The sequence below is a fragment of the Alosa pseudoharengus genome, unplaced genomic scaffold (genome assembly GCF_046254945.1).
Source record: "Alosa pseudoharengus isolate Yale_2024_CS ecotype anadromous, Long Island Sound unplaced genomic scaffold, YU_APseudo_1.1 YU_APseudo_1.1_scf_16, whole genome shotgun sequence".
Taxonomy (NCBI): Eukaryota; Metazoa; Chordata; class Actinopteri; order Clupeiformes; family Clupeidae; genus Alosa; species Alosa pseudoharengus.
This window is the reverse complement of record NW_027468630.1, coordinates 9,285,865-9,305,968: the sequence shown is the minus strand read 5'-3', so window position 1 is coordinate 9,305,968 and position 20,104 is coordinate 9,285,865. Positions and strand designations below refer to the sequence as shown.

The 20,104-nt window shown below is 46.3% G+C and overlaps 2 protein-coding genes across 4 annotated transcripts in view; one reads left to right on the top strand and one right to left on the bottom strand.

Annotated features, from left to right (window-relative positions):
- plekhg4 (pleckstrin homology domain containing, family G (with RhoGef domain) member 4) overlaps nt 1–11,522 on the top strand; it is a 60,781-nt gene extending 49,259 nt beyond the window's left edge. The window contains exons 14-24 of one of the 3 annotated variants that reach the window (XM_076286974.1): nt 352–1,343; nt 4,341–4,590; nt 6,170–6,259; nt 6,621–6,845; nt 7,344–7,514; nt 7,903–8,083; nt 8,375–8,491; nt 8,615–8,866; nt 9,268–9,425; nt 10,026–10,085; nt 10,295–11,522. In XM_076286974.1, the coding sequence (XP_076143089.1) occupies nt 352–1,343; nt 4,341–4,590; nt 6,170–6,259; nt 6,621–6,845; nt 7,344–7,514; nt 7,903–8,083; nt 8,375–8,491; nt 8,615–8,866; nt 9,268–9,425; nt 10,026–10,064 (2,475 nt within the window). In that variant the 3' untranslated portion in view covers nt 10,065–10,085; nt 10,295–11,522. Of the gene's footprint in view, nt 1–351; nt 1,344–4,340; nt 4,591–6,169; nt 6,260–6,620; nt 6,846–7,343; nt 7,515–7,902; nt 8,084–8,374; nt 8,492–8,614; nt 8,867–9,228; nt 9,426–10,025; nt 10,086–10,294 lie in introns of all 3 variants that reach the window. The other 2 variants (XM_076286972.1, XM_076286973.1) reach the window with 2 other exon arrangements.
- LOC143126079 (BTB/POZ domain-containing protein KCTD19-like) lies at nt 10,671–19,203 on the bottom strand. The gene is made up of 14 exons (XM_076287997.1): nt 18,931–19,203; nt 18,626–18,773; nt 18,046–18,234; nt 17,403–17,525; nt 17,002–17,206; nt 16,748–16,913; nt 16,550–16,648; nt 16,212–16,354; nt 16,033–16,116; nt 13,550–13,833; nt 13,132–13,272; nt 12,169–12,320; nt 11,802–11,894; nt 10,671–10,682 (listed from the first exon to the last, which is right to left on the bottom strand). The coding sequence occupies exons 1-14, from the start codon at nt 19,201–19,203 to the stop codon at nt 10,671–10,673; spliced, it is 2,112 nt and encodes a 703-aa protein (XP_076144112.1).
- Between the last annotated feature and the right edge of the window lie 901 nt (nt 19,204–20,104).

Genomic DNA, 20,104 nt, shown 5'->3' with positions numbered 1-20,104 from the left:
AAAGAGTCCCATTGTGGGGGAGAACCCTTCTCACTCCTGTAATTCCTGTCGTTTTCCTTATTTCGTTCTCTTTCGTTCTCTTTCTTTCTATATCTGTGTGTGTCCCTCTGCCTTGTATGCACGCGGTGGGCACCCTCTTCTGTCTTCCACCCTTCGGCTGTGCCAGTAGCTGTTGTGTACATGGTATTTTCTCATATCATATATCATCTCCTATCATTTCAGATATCATTGCATATCTCCTAATGTACTCTTTCTTTGTGTGAAGACTTGATGTCCTGTTTGTGTCTGTGTGGGTGTGTGTGTGTGTGCACGTATTTTAATTTCTTCTCCTGTCTCTCTGTGTGCCCACAGGCATATGAGTGGGCGCTGGAAGGCATGCGCCACCTGGCCTGCGTCAGCATGGAGGACTGCAGCGTGCCCGAAAAGTGCCAGGGCGTCATAAACTACCTGGAGGACTACCGGGGCCAGCACCCCCCGATCCCCGACCCGCGCTTCCAGGAGATGAAGGAGCTGGCTGGGGAGCTGAAGAGCGAGCAGGGCCTCAAGCAGTGGAAGTTTGCCTGGTCCAAGTGCCAGGAGACCAAGCAGATGTTTGAGAAGAAGCTGGAGGCGGCCTTGCGGACACGGCGCTCGCTAACCTCGGATCCCGGTGGCGGCGGCGACGGCGGGACGCCCAGACGCCTCTCTGACGTCTCCTCCCGCTCCCAGGCGCAGGACCGTAGCAGCAGCTTGTCCTTCTCCTGCAGAAAGGCGTTTTCCGGGGCCTGGGGCCGCGAGCGGCTGTCCTCACAGTCCAGTCTGTCCAGCGCCGCCTCCAGCCCGTGCAGCCCTGCAGCGGGGGCGCGGCTGGACCCCTGCAGGACCCCTGTGGGTAGCCCTTACTGCGGCAGCGATCAGCGCGTGCCGCCCCACACCCCTCTCAGCGCCCACCGTCTCACCCGCAGCACGTCAACCGAGGAGTCCCACCCCCTTCCTCACCCTCACCCCCGCACCTCCTCCACCTCCACCTCCTCCTCGGCCTCCTCCTCGTGCTCCTTCAGCCCCGGGCTCCCCTCCCTGGGGGAGATGGGCCACCGGCGCGTGCTGCGCAAGACGCAGAGCTTCGACGCGGCCGGCCTGGAAGCCTCGCGCTACGGCACGTGCCAGCGGACTCTGAGCGAGCCGGCGCGCCGCGGCAACACGGGCGTCTTCATCAAGGGCCTGGAGGTGAGCAGCACGGAGGTGGCCGACCGACCCTACAGCCCCCGCCTGACGGCCGCCCACGGCTGGCCCAACGACAGCCTGCGCTCCGGAGCCTCCAGCTGCAGCGGCAGCCCCGTGCCAGAGACGCGCGCCAAGGGCAGGTGGGTACCTCACCGCGCCGTACTGCGCCCCTCACATTCCATACCTCGCCGGTCTCTGCGTGTTCCACATCCTGTCACGTCACACAGCCCCACCACATACCATCAGGCTGGTGCGCTGTAACGCGACTCCTGACAAAACACCGCAAAACTCGCCATTGACCCACCACTCGCTTACACTCTCCACACTGCACACACTCCAAAATCCTGTTTTGCCAGGTGGGCATGTTTGAAGGCAGTCGGTTGTACATTTGGGCTCACTTGCCTATGGATTGGAAAAAGTGAGACAGAGAGAGACCACAAAAGTGTGCGTGCCTATGTGTCATTGTGTGTGTGTGTGTGTGAGTTTGTATATGTGAGCATTTGTGTGCGCACGCACATTTTCTGTGTGTGTGTCTGTGTTTTGTGTGTGTGTGTGTGTGTCTGTGAGAGGTGACCATATAAACTGCCTAAAGGCTCCAAAGCTTCTCCTAATGGCTTTTCCAGCACACTGAGCCCCAGTGCCCCCCCCCCCCCACCTGTGACCCTCTTAGAAAGGCCCAGTGCCCCTGATTGCTAATCCATATGAGAACCTCCGCTGGGCTTTGATGTCCCGCCTGTCACGTTTGTCTTCCGCTGGTTTACAGCCAAAGCAACTTCAGCCCAATTAGACCCCTGGCCCAAACCCTAGTAATTTTTTAAGAGAGGAGAAAAAGGCAGGGGGGGGGATTGTGGGAACTACAGAGTAGAGTGTGAACGTAGAACGTTTTTGTTTGTTTCTTTTTTTTTTTTTTAAAGAAAAGGTTAAAAGAAAAAAAACCACAGGGGACACAGCAAGAACAATGGATTTCCCATAAATCACAAAGCATAAATCACCAAGCCGAGGAGATAGATTGTACCACAGAAGTGGAATTTTGCTTCTGCTTTCTTTTTTTCTTCTTTTTGTAGTTGTTGGCATTGTTTTGGTGGTGGATAGATAGGGGCCAGTTTGGTCTAGTTTCCTCTGAAGGGATGACTTCATTTCGGCTGAAATTGAGCCTCCCTTACAGCATTGAGACGCTCTGCAAGATGAAGCGGAGGGCTAAAGCAGGAAGCGTGCTTTATTGGAAATTAATCTGAGCGAGGCTTCCCTCGGCGCAGGCCTCGGGACGCTCACTGAACTCTAGCTTGATGGAGCGAGACTCCCAGGAGGTTGCTGTCAGTCCCCTTACACACACACACACACACACACAGAGTGTTTCTGCTCCATGGTGGCGTCGGAATGTTTGGCTTCTGCAAGGCAAGGGTGCAAGGGTGTGAAAGGAGCACAAAATCATCTGTGTGTGTGTGTGGGTGTTCACAGATTCGGTAAGGACCCAGTGGGACAGAGAAAATGTATATGAGAATATTGGTAGTCATTGTAGGGAGAGTGGACACTGTGTGTAAGAGAGAGAGTGTGTGTTAACTTATCCAGCCTGGTCTGTGTGGAGGAGCAGGGGGAGAAGGAGGAGTAGGGGGAGGAGGAGGAGCAGGGGGAGGAGGAGTAGGGGGGGTTGCGTGTCTGTGTGGAGGTGCAGGGGGAAAAGGAGGAGTAGGGGTGCTGCGTGTCTGTGTGGAGGAGCAGGGGGAGAAGGAGGAGTAGGGGGAGGAGGAGGAGTAGGGGGGGCTGCGTGTCTGTGTGGAGGTGCAGGGGGAGAAGGAGGAGTAGGGGTGCTGCGTGTCTGAGGGCTCTGCGTGTGTGGTCACAGGCTACGGACGGTGGCGCCCACACATGCGTTTTGACCAGCCTGTGCAGCCGCACTCTATTTCTGTCCCACTCTCATCTCAGCTGTGTGGACTCCGTCTCCGTCTCCTTCCCCTCGTCTAGCCTTTTCCGTCGCTCTCCCTGCTCGACTTGCTCCTGCCCAGCACGCCACCCTGTCTGTCTGCCTGTCTGTCTATCTGTCTGTCTGTCTCTCTCTCTGGTGTGCGTGGCCCAGGCCTCCACATGCCCTCTCTACAGGCTCCATGTCTGGCCCGGCCTGGCTGCGCTGCAGCAGAGCAAACTGGAGATAAACACAGCAGACAGATGCCAGGGACCCCATAGCGGGGGGGGGAGGGGGGGGGGGGGAATAAGCCGTAATGTCCTCCGAGGCTGAGATTAGCACGCTGCTCGCGCCGTAAACACAGCCTTTCGCAGCTCTGGCTCCATAGCCAGGACAGGAGACACCGTCCACCCTACCAAAACACACAGAGCACGCTGTTCTCTGGCAGCCCCCATCACAGCCTGCTGCTGCTATTTGTGTGGGACTCAGATGACCAGTGGGAACTAAGGGAGGCTGAGGCTGATAAGTTGTTTATGTTCTGGGCTGTAATCATATCTTTTGACCCTGCTCCTTAGCGAGACGTATAATCTGATATCATTTTTTCTTTACGCTGACCAACCTCCTGCTTTAATTTCTGTGGCTTCATACCAGACTGACCATTTGTAAGTCTCCAAGGCGAGCAATAACAAAAGCATTGAGTTTCATTGTCAAGATTAGCCTGCCTATTAATCTCCTCAAATTCAGTTAAGGAAGATAATAATAAGGTATTAGATTGGTTGCCTGATAATACAATTCTAAGTACTGATAAGACAAAGACATGGAGCCAACATTGTTTTCCTGTGGCTCCTGTGTTCTGTCTGTATCAGAAAACCTTTTTGTGTTTGTAAATGTTTTTATGGACTTTAATTGGTTTATTGAAAAGGTCATCAGTGTATTCAGTGCATCAGATTATGTTAGCTTTCACGTTGCAGCAGGATTTGGCCTCATGGAAAAGTTGTTCAAGTGTTCTTGAACATATATAAAAAAAACACATCAATTTATGTATACATTTTTGTGTGTTTTGGCATGTACATTTTTGTGTGCTTTGGCGTTCTGCAAGTACAAAATACACATTTAAGTGCATTATGTGTACAGGATTATATGGGTGAATACAGCAAATACATTTCTAAAACGAAACGATTGTAAGGGTCGTAACTTTAGTTAGTCATGTTTGTGTCCATCTACCTCTTCCTCACAGTAAGCTGCGCCACATCGTGGACGAAATGGTGACGACGGAGCGGGAGTACGTGCGCTCGCTACGCTACATCATTGACCACTACTTCCCTGAGATGGAGCGGGCCGACCTGCCGCAGGACCTGCGGGGCAAGCGCAGCGTCATCTTCGGCAACCTGGAGAAGCTGGTGGACTTCCACAGCCAGTACTTCCTCAAGGAGCTGGAGAGCTGCTGCAACCACCCGCTGCGTGTCAGCCACTGCTTCCTGCGTCACGTAAGAGCTCGCTGGCCTTCACCCACACATGTGCCCTCACACTGCTACTGGTGAATATGTATGCCCATGTATTCACCCACATATAAGGCAGGAAGTTGCATACTTCATCGTACACATAAACAAGGATCACAGTGTGTATTCCAGATGACATACTTATCAAGATCATGGGTACTATAGACTTGTTCCAGTTGGAACTTAATGAAGACAAGGGGGTTAGCTGGTTGAAGTTTAGAGTGATTAAAAGCATACTTATAATCAAAAAGAGATCAGAATCAACATTTCTGTAATATTTATTTCAACATTGGCATATGGAAAAAATATAGTAGACAAGATTCTGAGCGTTGAGGGAAACAGAGGGTCAGATCACCCCATGCTCATTTTTGCTGTGACCCCCCTCCTCTCCCCATACTTGGCGGTCTCACCTGGGCTTATTCTCTCAAGCAGAGAGCAGCTGCACAAACAGATGGGGAAGCGCCTCTTACCCAAGTCTGCTCTCTAGGTGGCTCTGGTGTTGGCAGTGCGTCGACCCACCCCTCAGCTCAGCCTCCCTCCCTCTTCCTCTCCCTCCCTCCCTCTCTCTCTCCCTTCATCTCATACTGCCCCTCACTCCCTCTCTCTCTCTCCCTCTCTCCCTTCATCTCATACTGCCCCTCACTACCTCTCTCTCTCTCCCTCTCTCCCTTCATCTCATACTGCCCCTCACTCCCTCTCTCTCTCCCTCTCTCCCTTCATCTCATACTGCCCCTCACTACCTCTCTCTCTCTCCCTCTCTCCCTTCATCTCATACTGCCCCTCACTCCCTCTCTCTCTCCCTCTCTCCCTTCATCTCATACTGCCCCTCACTCCCTCTCTCTCTCTCTCCCTCTCTCTCTCTCCCTCTCTCCCTTCATCTCATACTGCCCCTCACTCCCTCTCTCTCTCTCTCTCCCTCTCTCTCTCCCTCTCTCTCTCCCTCTCTCCCCTCATCTCACACTGCCCCTCTCTCCAGGCCGTGGGGCTGTCTCAGAACTACCAAACACGCTCAAAAGGAAATCAAAGAAAGCCAGATTAAGCCAGAACTGAGAGGAAAAAGAAAGAAAAAAAAATCGCAGAAGTTCGTGTGCCCATGGCTCTACATCCGTCTCTGTTCCACCCTCATATTTGTGGCCTGTTAAGACTGCTGGCTTGAGTGGAGCATTTTGATTTAGAACTCTGGGGTTTAATATACTGATTTTCCACAGCAGAGAACGCAATGGAAAGGTCAGACACTAATACAGACTCATCAAGGAGAGAGCTTACAGCACAGAGCTGCAGTAGGAATGTTAAAGCAACTTGACAGGTTTTTGGCAAGGGGAGTCGCTTTTAGCATTAGGGCACATTTTGCATGAGCGTAAAGCAGACTGTAAAACAATTTGCCCCCTATCACAAAAACTACTCTGCAAAAATACAACTGACGTAGCAAAACACAGCAAATAAATGTCTGTTTTTACTTTATTGCCGATTTCCCTGAGAACAAGGGAGGGTATTCTTTGGGTCAAAGGGAAAATGTCTGGTTTGCTGGATGGCTTCTGAAAATATTATCTTTTCTCATAAATTGCAGCAAGACCAGTTTGGACTATATGCCCTGTACAGCAAGAACAAGCCCAAGTCGGACGCTCTGTTGGCCAGCCATGGCAACTGCTTCTTCAGGGTGAGTGACGACTCCAAAGCCCAATGCACTACACTGCATAATATCCTCACCACGGCGTGTTATACATGGAGGCCTGCCATAGACCTGTGCAGCACAAGACCATTATCCAATATCCACAGAGCCGGGTGGACGCAGACACGTTTGTTATTTTACTCAATTGATGAAAGACCTTTTGCATTTCTTATCGTCTACCTCAGCCAAAACCACTGAGAGCACACCAAAGGTTTATATGGGTGACTCAGTGCTTTGGGGAATGTCTGCTTGGTCAGTGTTCGAGAATGACACAGAACAATAGCGAACCCGACTCCAGACAATACAGCTAACCCTCAGTCTTTGACTCCTCTCTCTCGTCCACCCACAGCACAAGCAGTTGGAGCTGGGCGATAAGATGGACCTGGCCTCGTACCTGCTGAAGCCTATCCAGCGCATGAGCAAGTACGCGCTGCTGCTCAAGGACCTCATCAAGGAGGTGAGCGAGGCCCAGGAGCAGGAGCTGTGCTACCTGTGCGCCGCCGCCGAGATGGTCAAGTTCCAGCTGCGCCACGGCAACGACCTGCTCGCCATGGACGCCATCCGCGACTGTGATGTAAGTTGCACCTTATGCTTCCTAGCTTATGTTCCTGGTAGCGCACAGCGCTGGTGTTATATTTGTGTAAGCCCAGGAATAAAGATAATAGACATTAAATGCATGGGTTCCCATGAGTCCCATGAGGACGCTGAGTGGAAAACATACCTTGTGTCTGGAGGATCAAAATACAAGTGCTCTACAGACAGACAGGAATGTGTGTTTTACCACAACCAAGGCATGCAACCAGTAACATAACCTGCTAACTTCCCGATGGCTTTCCAGTTTGACTACTTATAACCTTACTGGTAAAAGCATGTTGTTTTCAGTTGACCTGACATATTTGTACTTTCACTGTACAACTGTTGTTTTGAGTTGCTATGAATACACCACCCCATTCGGATAAGCCTTTCCCCATCTGTTGTGGGCAGAGCCCCCATTTCTGGCCATCAGGTTGTGTTTATGATCAGTATAAGGTCAGATGTAAGGCTCTCTCTCCCCCTGTTGCTGCCCTGGCAGGTCAATCTGAAGGAGCAGGGCCAGCTGGTGAAGCAGGACGAATTCACCATCTGGTACGGGAGGAAGAAGTGCCAGAGACACGTCTTCCTGTTTGAGGACTTGATTCTATTCAGCAAACCCAAGCGCATCGAGGGAGGCCTAGATGTCTACATCTACAAGCACTCGTTCAAGGTAAGATCTATACTAGAACTATGTATGGAAATATCGAAACACAGAGCACCTGTCACTGTTTGTCTAAAACTGCAGTGTGGTAGCATGTGAAAGTGTTAGCTACAAAGCTAATTTTCACGCTACCAAAACTCCAGCCTCAGCAAAATGTAGGATAATCTGCCAAGTGGGATGCCTCAGTACATCTGCTGATCTCAGCAAACTGAAGAGTAATTCCTTAAAACTCAATTGAATACACACACACTCACACACTGCAATCCTCTAAAACAGAGTGCTTGCTTTTTCTTTACAAGCCAACATCATGTTATTGTACTTGACCTCAAACCTCAAACTCAAGCTGAACTGTTAATTAGGACGACCCCTAAACAGAATCCTCTTGATTGTTCTTCAGACGGCCGATGTAGGCCTGACGGAGACCTCGGGTGAAAACGTCTTGCGCTTCGAGATCTGGTTCCGCAGGAGAACTTCAAAGAACCAGACGTACATTCTGCAGGCTGGCACGGTCGAGATCAAACAAGCCTGGACCTCCGACATTGCCAGGATCCTGTGGCAGCAGGCCACCCGAAACAAAGGTGACTTATAGAGACGGGGCTCTCCTGTTTCACCTGGCAACCCACAACCCCAGCTCCCCAAAAAACATGTTTTATTCAGACGTTCAATCCTCCACTGCCCTGGGCCAAGGGGGAACGTGTCAGGGGCTGCGCGCTATTTGAATCTCACAAGGATTGGTTTACGCTGAGCTCACAGCTATGTGTCAACCGTTTAATTTAAATGCAAATTCTCTGGTGCTGCTCCTCGAGGGTGCGGTCTCTTTTTTTGCGTAGCACAAATTGACAGGTTTTTTTGTATCTGCTCCACTGCAGAGCTGCGCATGCAGGAGATGGTGTCAATGGGGGTAGGGAACAAGCCCTTCCTGGACATAAAGCCAAGCGATGCTGCCATCAACGACAGGGCTATCGACTACATCATGAAGGGCAGAGGTATTGATTTTTATTTTTACGAATATTATCGTCTTTTTTACTTTGTTCACTGTCTACATTGTTTACATCATTCACTGTGTTATTTGTTGACATTGCTCATGAGTCCCATCTGTTTTGACCAAGGAGCCAGAACACGGGCGTCCATCGCCGTGTCGCTCTTCGACCACTCCAACCCGTTCAAGCGGGCGGCGTCTGTGAGCACGTCGGTGAACAGCGGTCCCCAGGCGGCCGGCGGGCCCCCCTCCTCCACACTGCTGGGGCCCCTCAACCTGCACATGTACAGCAGCCAGTCGCTGATGCCCGGCGAGCGGCTCATCAGCTCCTGCATCGAGGAGGACGAGCTGGAGCATGAGACCAGCAGCCAGCCCTCCATGAGTACGTTAGACGTTACACTAAAACAACCGGCACTATTAGAGCTAACAGAGTAAAATAGCAGCCCAGCTCCCATCATCCATTAAGGAACAAATATGTTCCACAGTTTAACCTTTGAAGGGGGCATTGCTATTCACACAAACCAACACTAGAGGGAGTTGGGCCTTGCCTAGACAAACTCGGATAACAGCGTGCACAGCCAGGGTCAGATACAATGAAGAAATAGTCAATAAACCACATTTTAAATTTCTAGAAAAAACTATGCTATAAGTATGAATTTTGTCCTGTTTTATATCCATTTTGTACATTCATCCTACGCTATCTGTATCTGACCCCTGTGCTGATTCTGTGTTGGCTCCCCACAGCCACTGAGAGCTCAGGCTCATCCTCCCAATGTCTGTCAGGTGGCGGCTCCAGTGGCTCGGACAGCGGCTGCGTGTCCAGCCACCTCCCGGAGGCCCTCTCCGAGGAGCCCAGCTCGCCCTGTGAGCCCTCCTGCTACTCGGCCGTCACCTCTCCCGTGGAGGACAAGCCGCGCTTCAACAGCCAGTACATTTCAGCGGTGAGTGTGTGTGTGTGTGCGTGTGTGTGTGTGCGTGTGTGCGTTTAGTGTGTATTGCAGTGGTTGTGCTGGCTTGCTATCCTTGCTATCAGATTGTTGTAAACACCATTGTCACTTTGGGCATGTGCATCCTGTGCTTGCTTGGGTGTAATGAGACTATTTGATGTGACATTGTGCTTTGTCTTGGGATCTGATCATCCATCACAGTCAAAACGGTCTCTACCTAATTCTATCTTCTTCATCACTACTCTCCTATAAAGGAGGCCCTCTTCCCTCTAATGCGATTAACTCAGACTGAACAATAAATGTAATTAGTTTTGCCTTGTTGATGGCCGTGATGCCGTTGTTTCACCTGCATGCTTTGAGCATGAACGATGCCCTCATGTCATCTCAAACCCTTTTGTAACGGGGGGGAAGGACAGAAGTTTAATTTTATTTACACAATTTACTAAAATTAACATTTACTCACACACACAAAGACAACTGAAACCCCTAACTGTGACCGTCTCTGTGTGGGTCAGTGTCCTTGGAAAATGTCAGAACTCCTTTAACATTCCCTTAACCCTCCTGTAACCAGCACTTCTCTCCTTCCATCTACAGAAAGCAGCTCAAATCATAGGCCCATCCACTATAGTGTGATTGCTGTAATCCTGCTTTTGAGTAAGTGAGGCAATGCTTTTCACATGTTTGGCTCACATCACCCATCTCCCTCCATCATTTTAATGCCCATTGCCTAGACAACCAAGCATGACCATATGGAACAATTTCTCCACGCTGTTGTTGTTTTTTTTTTGCCTGAGCTTGTTTTCATTGGGAGCATGAAAAAGACAAGTACAGTGTATAACTCTTGCTCCTGCCTGTTTCTCCAGGTTTAGTATCCAGCTGTTTTCACCAAGAAGACAATGTCAGCCTCAAGGAAGAGGGGGTCAAGCAAGTATTTATTGTTCCTCTGGAGGCCAGCACATGTCATCTGATCTCATCTCATAGAAAGAGCTGGGGATATAGCACTGTTTTATTAAAGCCACTTTGAGCTTTCATAGCTTTTATATCTTTTTTTTTTTTGTTTTATTTTTTTTTAAGAAAGTTGATTTTAAAATATTCTTGTATTTATCTTCTTTTCAAAAAAGTACTGGCAGAGTAGTGTTGTACTGTACTATACCCGTAACTGTAAATAATTGTAGTAGTTTACAATGCAGTTCTGAACTGTTTTCTGTTTTTTTTTTCCCTTTGTCTGTTCTTTACCACTTATGCTGCAGACTGCAAAATGACAAAGCAGAAATACACCCTTTATTATGAAAAGGTTCTCTCTGAGTTTGGGTTAAGAGTCTAGTCTACTCTTTAACAGTTCTATGAAAGCAATATGCCTCTCTACTCTGTAGGCAACATGACACATCAGACTGTTTTCAGTGTCTTGGTCATCATCCCATGCATGTCTGTTGTTTCTTTCACACGCAACTGACCTGTGGTCAGTGCCCCTGGGTTCTTATCTGTGTCGGCGTTGCTGTTGCCGTGACGAGGCCGTCGTGTTTGCCGCTGTTGAAAAGCTTTCCTGATCCACTGCCAGCCTCATGTTCAGTGCAGCCAGTAGTTGTCGGAGGGGCTTAATGCATCTTCCTCTCATTCCAGAGAGACTCAGCCTATCTTCTTTGTGCAGGAGGGATGTGATGACAAGAGGCCTGGTTACAACTTGTCCTTTAGAGTCATAAACTTTTCATTTTTTCCCCCCATCTTTCATTGCACTGCTTGCTTTCTTTTCGTTTTCTTTGTTGGAATCTGACATTTACAAAAATAAAAACAAAAACAATCTGTACAGTGTCTGTAAATAGTTGCACCACTTGGTGCTTTGTGATTCTAGTGTTTAGGAGAGAACTGTGGTAACTTTGTACATGTATGTATTAACCAGCAAAACCAGGGAATCACTAAAGTGCCATTCTTAACTGCAACAGGAGAGACAAAAAAGAAAAGAAGAAACGAAGGAAAAAAATAAATCAAATTTCCATCTATAGCTGGAGCATGAATGTGTACTCAAGTGTCATATTTCTTAATCCTAACAAGTTCACACATATTTAATAAAGATGGATTGCTTTGTATCTGTAATGGCGTGTTCTTTTCACTCTCTATCTGTCTGTCTATGCTAGTTGGAGTTTTTGACCTCATACCTGTAGACGGCCTGGGCTTGTTGCTGTGTCTTAAGGAAACAGGGTTTCTATCTGGCAGCAGTGTCTCTCCAGTTGCATCAGGCACTCTGTGTAGCGTCTTGCCAGCGGCAGGGTGAACTGTGTAGATCAGAATGAAACAGCCGTCTCAGATGACCTGTTGGGTGTGACAGTGTTCTTGGCATTCTCAGTGATACAACTCCAATAAGCAGTAGCTTACGTTCAACCACTGCTGTAACTTCTCTCTGGTCCTATGCAGCTTGACTTCGATGAGGCCCAGTAGCTCTTGCAAAGAGTCTTTTATCTGATCTGTCTGTGGTGAGAAAACAGCAGGTATTAAAGATGATCTCTGTGGTGTAGCCTCTGAGTTATGTGCTCACTCTTATAAAAGAACTGACCAGAAGAGATACAATAACAAAGTCAGTATATGGCTTTAATCCTTCAAGGATCTTAATGTACAGAAATGGTCAGGTTATTAATTAATCATAAATCTTAAAACCAGCTGAGTTTTATTATATAACTGGATGTTGGCATGTTACGCAACAGTATGACCAGATTATTACTTTACAGATCAGTAATGTCCTCACCCAGAGGAGATAGATCAGATTGGCTAAGTTTTGAGTGCAATTTGCTGTGTCAAGCCTCTTTGAGTCCAGGATGATACCCGTCAGGAAAGCATGGCCCTCTCGTCCGTACACCATCTCCTCGTAAGACAGATTGAAGTGGGCAAAGGCCACATCTGGAAGGTAAGAAGATTCAGTTGTTTACCACACACTATTGTAGGAAATACCGCAGAGTCTTTCCAGAGTTTGACTTTGATTCTTCTCCTCTCCAAACAGAGGAGGAGAAACCACAAATCAAACACAGAGGGCCAGTCTAATTGGTCGAATGAATAATTCATACGAAAAGCCTGTGTGCTTGCTTCTCCATGGCTCCAGAGCCAAAAACTAAATACTCTGGAACGTCAGTGCACATTTTTGAAGGGCCTCAATAGTTTGTTTTAGCTGTCCGTGTGGTATTTTCTCAAATATATGACCTTTTAATAATGAAAGGAGCAAAGCTTGAGGTTTAAAGGGAACAGGATGATGGCATGAAAAAAATCCTATCACTCCCCCTGGTGGTCTAAATCTGTCTTGCACCAAAAATAACAACTTCAGCTGTCACGGAGTGAGTTGTTATCCTGCCCCTGAAACATAATAGTCATGATTTTGGTCAAAACAACCAGTGCTATCTCGTTTCATGTACTTTTCAGTTCTTTCCATGCAATAAGTAGCGGCACTTCATCAGAAGCCAAGAGACTCACCCTGGGGATCTCCTATTGCAGTCGCAGTCACATGCGGATGGGCAGCTGGTTGGACAGATATACATAATTCATTTATCATCTTTTAAACATGGTGCAGACAGACTGGAATTTCATTGAGCGACTTTTCCAGAGCTAGAGGAAACGGAGTTGTCAGTCTTGTATAATATCATGGCAGCTGCAGCTGGACGGCAGTTCTGTTTCCGCAGTGCGGAGTCCAGAGCCAGTGTCCCATGTTGTTCCTACTCACTGCTGTCTGGAGGGGTGCCCGCGTAGATGACGCTGTGGGTGAAGAAGCCACCTGGCTCCCCTCTCCCCAGGACCGGGGGGTGGGTCACCTGGATCACGCAGCCCCTCACGGGAAGACCCGTCCAGCTCCACCCCTCTCCTCCTGTGGCAACACAAACACAGTCACAGAGACGTTTCCTCCAGCTCTTCCTTTTCATCATTTTCTCCACAGATGATTTGTAAAGAGCTACAGAGTCACAGGTATAGCCTACCTTTACCTGTAGTATTGTTCCAGCAACACAGTACCACAATACTATATACTATAAATATATTACACCGCTCTATAAATACTGGTAATCTGTTAGGTTTCACGCATATGATTAAGGATTAAGATTACTCATAATATGTGAGATGTGGTGTGGAGTGAGCTTGTCCTAGACCTGCTGCTGATACGCTGTCTTCTAGTGATGAATCGGATGACCTAGCAGTGTGGCCTGAGCCGCTGGGGCTCGTAGGCCCCGGCAGCCTCTTGATCTTCAGGTTGGGCCGACTTCTGAAGGTCTCCTCCAGTATCTGCACCAGCCGCTCCTTGGGGATGGACTCCTGCTCCGTCCTGTGCGCCGAGGCAACGTGCTGCTGCTGCTGTGTGGACGCCGAGATGTTGCTGCTGAGTCTCTGGAGCAGGCTCTCCAGGCAGGTGCCGCGGATCTTCTGGAGCAGGCTCCTGATGGAGCTCGAGAGATCGCCAGTAGCACTGGCGGCGTTAGCTGCACGGCTGGCACTACTGCTGGCTATAGAAGGCCCACCGTTAGTGGTTTGATTTTCTCTGGAAGTTTCTGAAAGGCCTGGTAAGACACCTTGGGCTTGCCCCAGGTTCTTGCTTTTAGGGGGACTGTGATTAATTGGTGAGGAAACAACAATAGGCTCCTCTGAGCTGGGTCTACTTGACGAGTCTCCCATCAGCAAGCATGAGTAGTCTGGGCTCTCTTGCAGCTGTGTGTCTTGTTCACTGAAGTCCATGCTCTCCTGTGAAAAGTAAGGGATCATACACATGCTTTGCCAGTCTATCAATCTCCATCTGTTTACTGTGTTCTTGTTTTTCCACACGGGATCCCCACAGTAAGTCAGATGAATGCACCCTCAGGCGATAAAACCATTACATTTCTCAGAGCTGATGGTTGAATTTTTGCTGACAGTATTAAATGATATGAAAGGAGCTGCACCACCATTGCCAAATCAAGTATTACCATATTGTTCGTATCAAACCTCACAAACCTCATCAGAAGATATCCCCAGAAAGCAGTCTTCGTCCAGAGACAGGGATGCAGCCAAAGACGAGGAGGAAGACCCATCACTGCTGTGGACCTTCCCTCTACACCAGGCCCTGAGAGTAAGAGCTAAGTGATGAGGGCTGCATAGACCTATTTAATTTTGCACTGAAATGTTTATAAGAAAGTGCATATAAATGTATGTGGAGAAATCTTCAGAATGGACACAAGGGGACCTATCATGACAGTCTAAAACGCATGGTCACTGGCGAAAAGCTTATTTAAATTTAGTGGGATGTTCAGTCCACATTTGGAGTGTTTTCGTTATCAAACGTCGGGCGGATGCCGCAACAAGGCGTTCCTTGTTTTTTTTCCTAGGTCCTAGGTTTTCAGTCATGGGTGTGTTTTGGGCGTAACATCATTTAAATCAATGAGAATGACATCTGTCATTCCCTTTAACAGCGCGCAGCGCAATATTAAACAGCTTATCGGTATTTTCATAGTCAGTGGCGCATTTGAAGGAATCTGCTTGCACACGAGACCGTATGGAACAGTTATTCCACTAAACCATGCTTTACTAAAACCTAGTATAGTATAGCCTACACACATTTGCACTCGTCTATTATTTGAACTCATTGGAAAAGTGAAACTAACTTCACCGTGGCGTCAGTTAATTACTTTCACTATTGACTGACAGTGGGTTACCATTGAAAACATTGCCTTGGAAAAAGCAACACACTATGTATAATAATGTTCGAATGACTGAATAAAAAACGTTTATCCTGCAGAGGAGTTGCTTACATCTCGTTACAGTGTGTCTTCAGCTGTGCTTCATATTTGCCTCTCCGTCATTATCAATTGGCAAATGATGGTGAATACTGTAACTACTCATTGTGAGATGTATTTCGTAATATCTTTATTCTAATTCTGTTTCCCATTGTAATCGTGTAATTTGTAATGTTTTGCATGGATATGCGCCGGTGTGCGTTTGTGGATGAGAGAAGCATGGTGCGTTGTGCACCCGCCCATATCACTGTTGATAATGCGCTCTTAATATAACATATAAACAACTCGCCATGAACTTCTGACCAGGTATCTCTTGGTCAGTGGCGTAATGCGTTTTAGGTAGTGTAAGATAGCGATTTTTAGACAACGCACCAGATCCCTCCTCAGGTCGTTAGTTGCCACACCCTTTGGCGCGTTGCTCAAAAAAAGAGACATTCAAAATAAGAATTTAAACGTTGCGCCAAGAAAAAAAAAAGTTTTCCGCCATGCGCCAGGTGGAAAATAGGGCCCAAAATGTATCATATTATAGCTTGCACTACTTCTGTGGACTGCTTTCACTACCTAAGAATGTCTACACAAAAATACAATTCAACACAAACAAAATAGACATAACATTGATTATGTACTGATATATATATATATATATATATATATATATATATATATATATATATATATATGATACTGTATATATTTGCGTAGGTTATTATTAATATTATTATTTTCTGTACAGAGACACCAATGACTGGAGATAAGTCCTTGGGTCCTTCTGATTTTGAGTGATGGTCACATTCACCAGAGTTAACATTCACCAGAGGTTAACATGATTGAGTGACATTCACCAGAGGTTAACATGATTAGTCCATCACCTGTAGTCTGAGCAGTCCTCCAAAGCTCCAGTGAGGGCTGGGATCTGGAAGGCTTCAACCTCCTGGCAGAGCAAAGGCCACTCTCTGGAAAAGATCAGCACAGACATAACTCTGATGACAGTGTTTGACATAGGGATGGATATTTACTCTACAGGATTGCCTTAAATATGGGCCTTTACCTGAAGTCAGCTGGAAGTAACAGACGACCAGATCTGAGGAAGTTTAAGATGTGACGGAATATTTGCCCGTCACCTTTTACATGCAGACTCTGACCAAAGCAGATCCAGTTGACCTTACTAGAGTTAGACAGCAGCTCTGGATACTGAGGGGAGGAACAGAATTGAGTAGACCGGAGCCAGACATGTTTCATACATTGTAGTCAAATGGAGAACCAAACCACTAACTCACACAAATGTTCCTTGTGATTTATTTGTCATAACAAATAAGCAGTTTTAAAGCATAAGAGGCAGATTAAAAGACATTGTTAAAGCAAAAAACACTGTAACATTTCACGTACCTTCAAGAGAGTCTGCAAATAAGTGGCGTACCAGTGTGTTCCAACGTAAACTTTTACAATTTTATAAACCGTGCATGCCGCCACTGAAGCAGACCATGGCTTTGCAGTAAATACACCTATAAAACAGTCCCGGGAAAAAACACCATCCCAGTGTTACAGGCAAGGAAAACCATTTTTTAACAAGACTCTTGGTTTAACTTTGTGCAATGTCTCACTTTTTGAGGTTTTCCTCTTGTGCAGAAACTGGAACAAGGCCTCCTTGAAAGCCTGGTAGGCCCCATCCTGCCCTTCCAGGTACTCGCATAAGCCAGACAGCTGAGAGGCCTCCTCTGTCAGAGGCAGACAGCATGTTCCCAGCCAATCCCTAAAACAACACCAAACGTCATGAGGAAGGAGTGCCCCTTTCATTGTATCTGCATCTCAGAAATATTTTATCTGTGAAGTAGCCTTACTGCACGTGTTGGAAAAGAACTCCAGAGCCTGTTACGTACAGTCTGCTCCCCTCAAGATTGCTGTCTATGTGAAGCTGACCCAGCGAAGAATCAGGGTACTTCACTAACAGGTCAAAGGTCATGATATATAAAGGCTGAGCAACAGATTCCGAGTCTGATATTTGGGGTGAATCCAGAAGTATGGACGAAGAGTCACTATTTATCTCTGAGGGGAGATAATAGATGTTATTAAATGTCACAGCAGCTGGAGTACTGGAGATAAACATCAAGTACTAAATTAAATCAAGCTCCTATTAAATGTAATGTCCAGGGACACTCTGAACTCTGAAAGGGAACAAGTAACCCCTACTTCTCAACTAAAAGACCTGTGGTCTTAATGAATTCTGTGAAACGCGTCTCACCACATTGTTCCTGCAGTGCTTCCACGAACTCTGTCATGCCAACCATTTTTGCCTCGCTGCTCAGCAGCTCGTAATCACCGAAATGCTCTGGCAGTAAGATCTTTCCCGTATGCAGGAAATTAGCTGTAATGAAGCAAAACAAACCCAGGTCTTTCTTATATCAGCCACTACCAGCTGCTAGCACTCACTTTGTTGATCTATCATCACCACTGACAAGGCATATGAATGGAATGCCTATCTTGAGACTGATGGATAAGTTGTATTGAGCAGAAATGGACAAAAAACATTTAGAAAAGGATAAAAATATAACTCTACACAACTACAGTATGGATCATATAGAATGTGTAAATACTCCTGTGTTCATTCCTGTCAGTGTCATAGACTCACAGTATTTGTTTTGATAGCCAGAAAATGAAAATATAATTAAATGTGCTGAAATATTCTACAGCTATCCATGTAAGTCCACTTCTGAGAGCTATATGCACTGACACATGGCAAGTAGGTTTTCAAAAGAACATTTACAATATAGACATTGTGTGACAAATAAGTCAATCTGGTAGTGGTAGCCTACTGTTTCAGTCAAAGATGACATAAAATAGGCACAGTGGGCAGAGAAGGCTACCGTTAAAGTGAGGGAACTTGCCTATGAACCTGAAGAGACGGCTCCCACATTCAATGATAGCTATATCATCACACAGCCACAACAGGTTGTCCTGTGTCACCAAGTTGGGATGTAATCGAAGCTGCTCCAGTGGAATGAAGCAGTACATCACCTCCTCATCATTGTCCACCAGAGGCTTCCCCACCAGTCCCAGAGGTATGGCATCATGCACTGATGGAAATTACAAAAATGCATACAGATTAATATGAAGTCAAGAGATGATTACAGTAACTAAGAGTCCATAAAGGTAACTAATGATTAAGGTATTTAGACATTAATTTAAGTTCAATAATTTCAGAAAAATAAGTTCTGTAGTTGATGTAACAAATATAAATGGAACAAATATGGAGAAATAACAGATCTTTACCTATTTGTTAATTTATATGGTAGGCTATATGGAATGGCTAATAGGATATTTCAAGCTTTCTCTATTATATGCATGATTTTATTTAATTTATTTAATGTGGGACTGACACATTTCTTGGATTGACTGATCTGGTACAGGACCAGGTGATGTTATTTCATGTATGTCTGGTTGCAAACAGCAGAGGGCATTGCTTACCTGTGAAAACCGGGCTGGCCACAGATTCAGGTTGTTTAGGATTACAAAGTCTTGTTTTCCAGTAATACATAGCAGCTCTTTCTGTGACCTGTAGGTCAACTGGACGTGCACGTAGGAAATGCTTGCCTGACTGACGGTTTTCCAACGCCTTCGAAGAAAGAAATATATTGTTTACTCACTTTAAATGTTTGCTTCTTTTGTGTTAACTGAAGGCTCTACAGGACCACTGACACAAGCCGTGAAGGTAGACTGTTAGCTAACAGTATGATAAAGTTATCTCTTTTTTATATAAAGTTATCACTCACCTGTTGCAATGATGTAAGACGTAAGGTTGATGACAGCTCATATAAAATATTGATCTCAGATATGCAAGAGGACGCAAGTTTACCAGTGTGTATATAATAATGTAGGTGTCTGAAGGTGAAGCCATCCCTGTCTAGGAATAATCTTGCATGATCATTGAAGACAGATTCTTTCAGTAACAACGACTCTTGAAAACAGGAGAGTCGGCTTATCGGAATGGAGTACAAACATCCACCAACATTGAAGATGCAAGTTTTGGTGTCTTCCTCTGCCATGATGACAAAGGTGTGGTCTCTGCCGCAGCTAAATTCAATCTCAACCCACTGAAAGAGTAATGTTAATCGGAGTAAGTTGAGCGATGAAAGATAAATTATTTCATTGAAAATATTTAGCTAATGTAACAGTTACGTTAACATTAGCCATGTTAGCTATTCAAGCAAAGTTCCCTAGCAGCTAAACTAGCTGTTAGCTAGTCATGCTTGCCGACGCAGAAAAGGAAAAATCACTTGATCGCACATCAAAATAGACGTATAAATGCACAACCTATTTAAGACTTAGTAATGGTAAATATATGTTGTTTAGTTAGTCTAATCATATATATAACATTAAAAATATAAGATGCCACTTTTCTCTTTCATCATTATAAAAAGCCGTTTCAGTATGGAACGTGCCATAGATCGAACTGGTGTCGCGTGCCGTCCGTTTAACAGTGTCATCCGATTTCTGAGCATTTCTATACCGAGAAAGCTGTGAGATGTAGTGCTAATATTCCTTCGCAATCAAGGTAAGCAAATAGTTTGTTGTGATTCTCAATAACCACAAAACACTAGCAATGCCTATTCACTTTATTTTATATAGTCTCATCATAAGCGTCTGTAGGCAGGCAGTCCCCATCATCAGGCGGTGGCTTCATGGCTTGTCTTCCAGTTCTTGTCAGAGATAGGCGCTGTAGAGACCTGTGGAAGATATTCTGACATTTGCTAATTCAGACATTTTATGTATTTTAAGGAGAAACATAATTTTGTAACTTCGCAATGAAAACATTCCCACCACTACCCTCGTAAATTAACAAAGTTCTCTATATTATGTCTATGGTTCTGTCTCCATCACTGCTGGACCAGACCCACCTGTGAGTTGCTTGTAGGATGTCCATTGAGTCTTTTAACTCCTTCAAAT

What these genes read in the sequence shown, in the direction of transcription:
- LOC143126079 (XM_076287997.1), bottom strand. Translation starts at nt 19,203, where the DNA reads ATGGCAGAGGAAGACACCAAAACTTGCATCTTCAATGTTGGTGGATGT. An exon ending in GTTCTTTTCCAACACGTGCA is followed by an intron (nt 16,914 to 17,001) that starts GTAAGGCTACTT and finishes GTGTTGTTTTAG; the next exon opens with GGATTGGCTGGGAACATGCT. An exon ending in AGACAGCGTATCAGCAGCAG is followed by an intron (nt 13,273 to 13,549) that starts GTCTAGGACAAG and finishes GTGTTGCCACAG; the next exon opens with GAGGAGAGGGGTGGAGCTGG.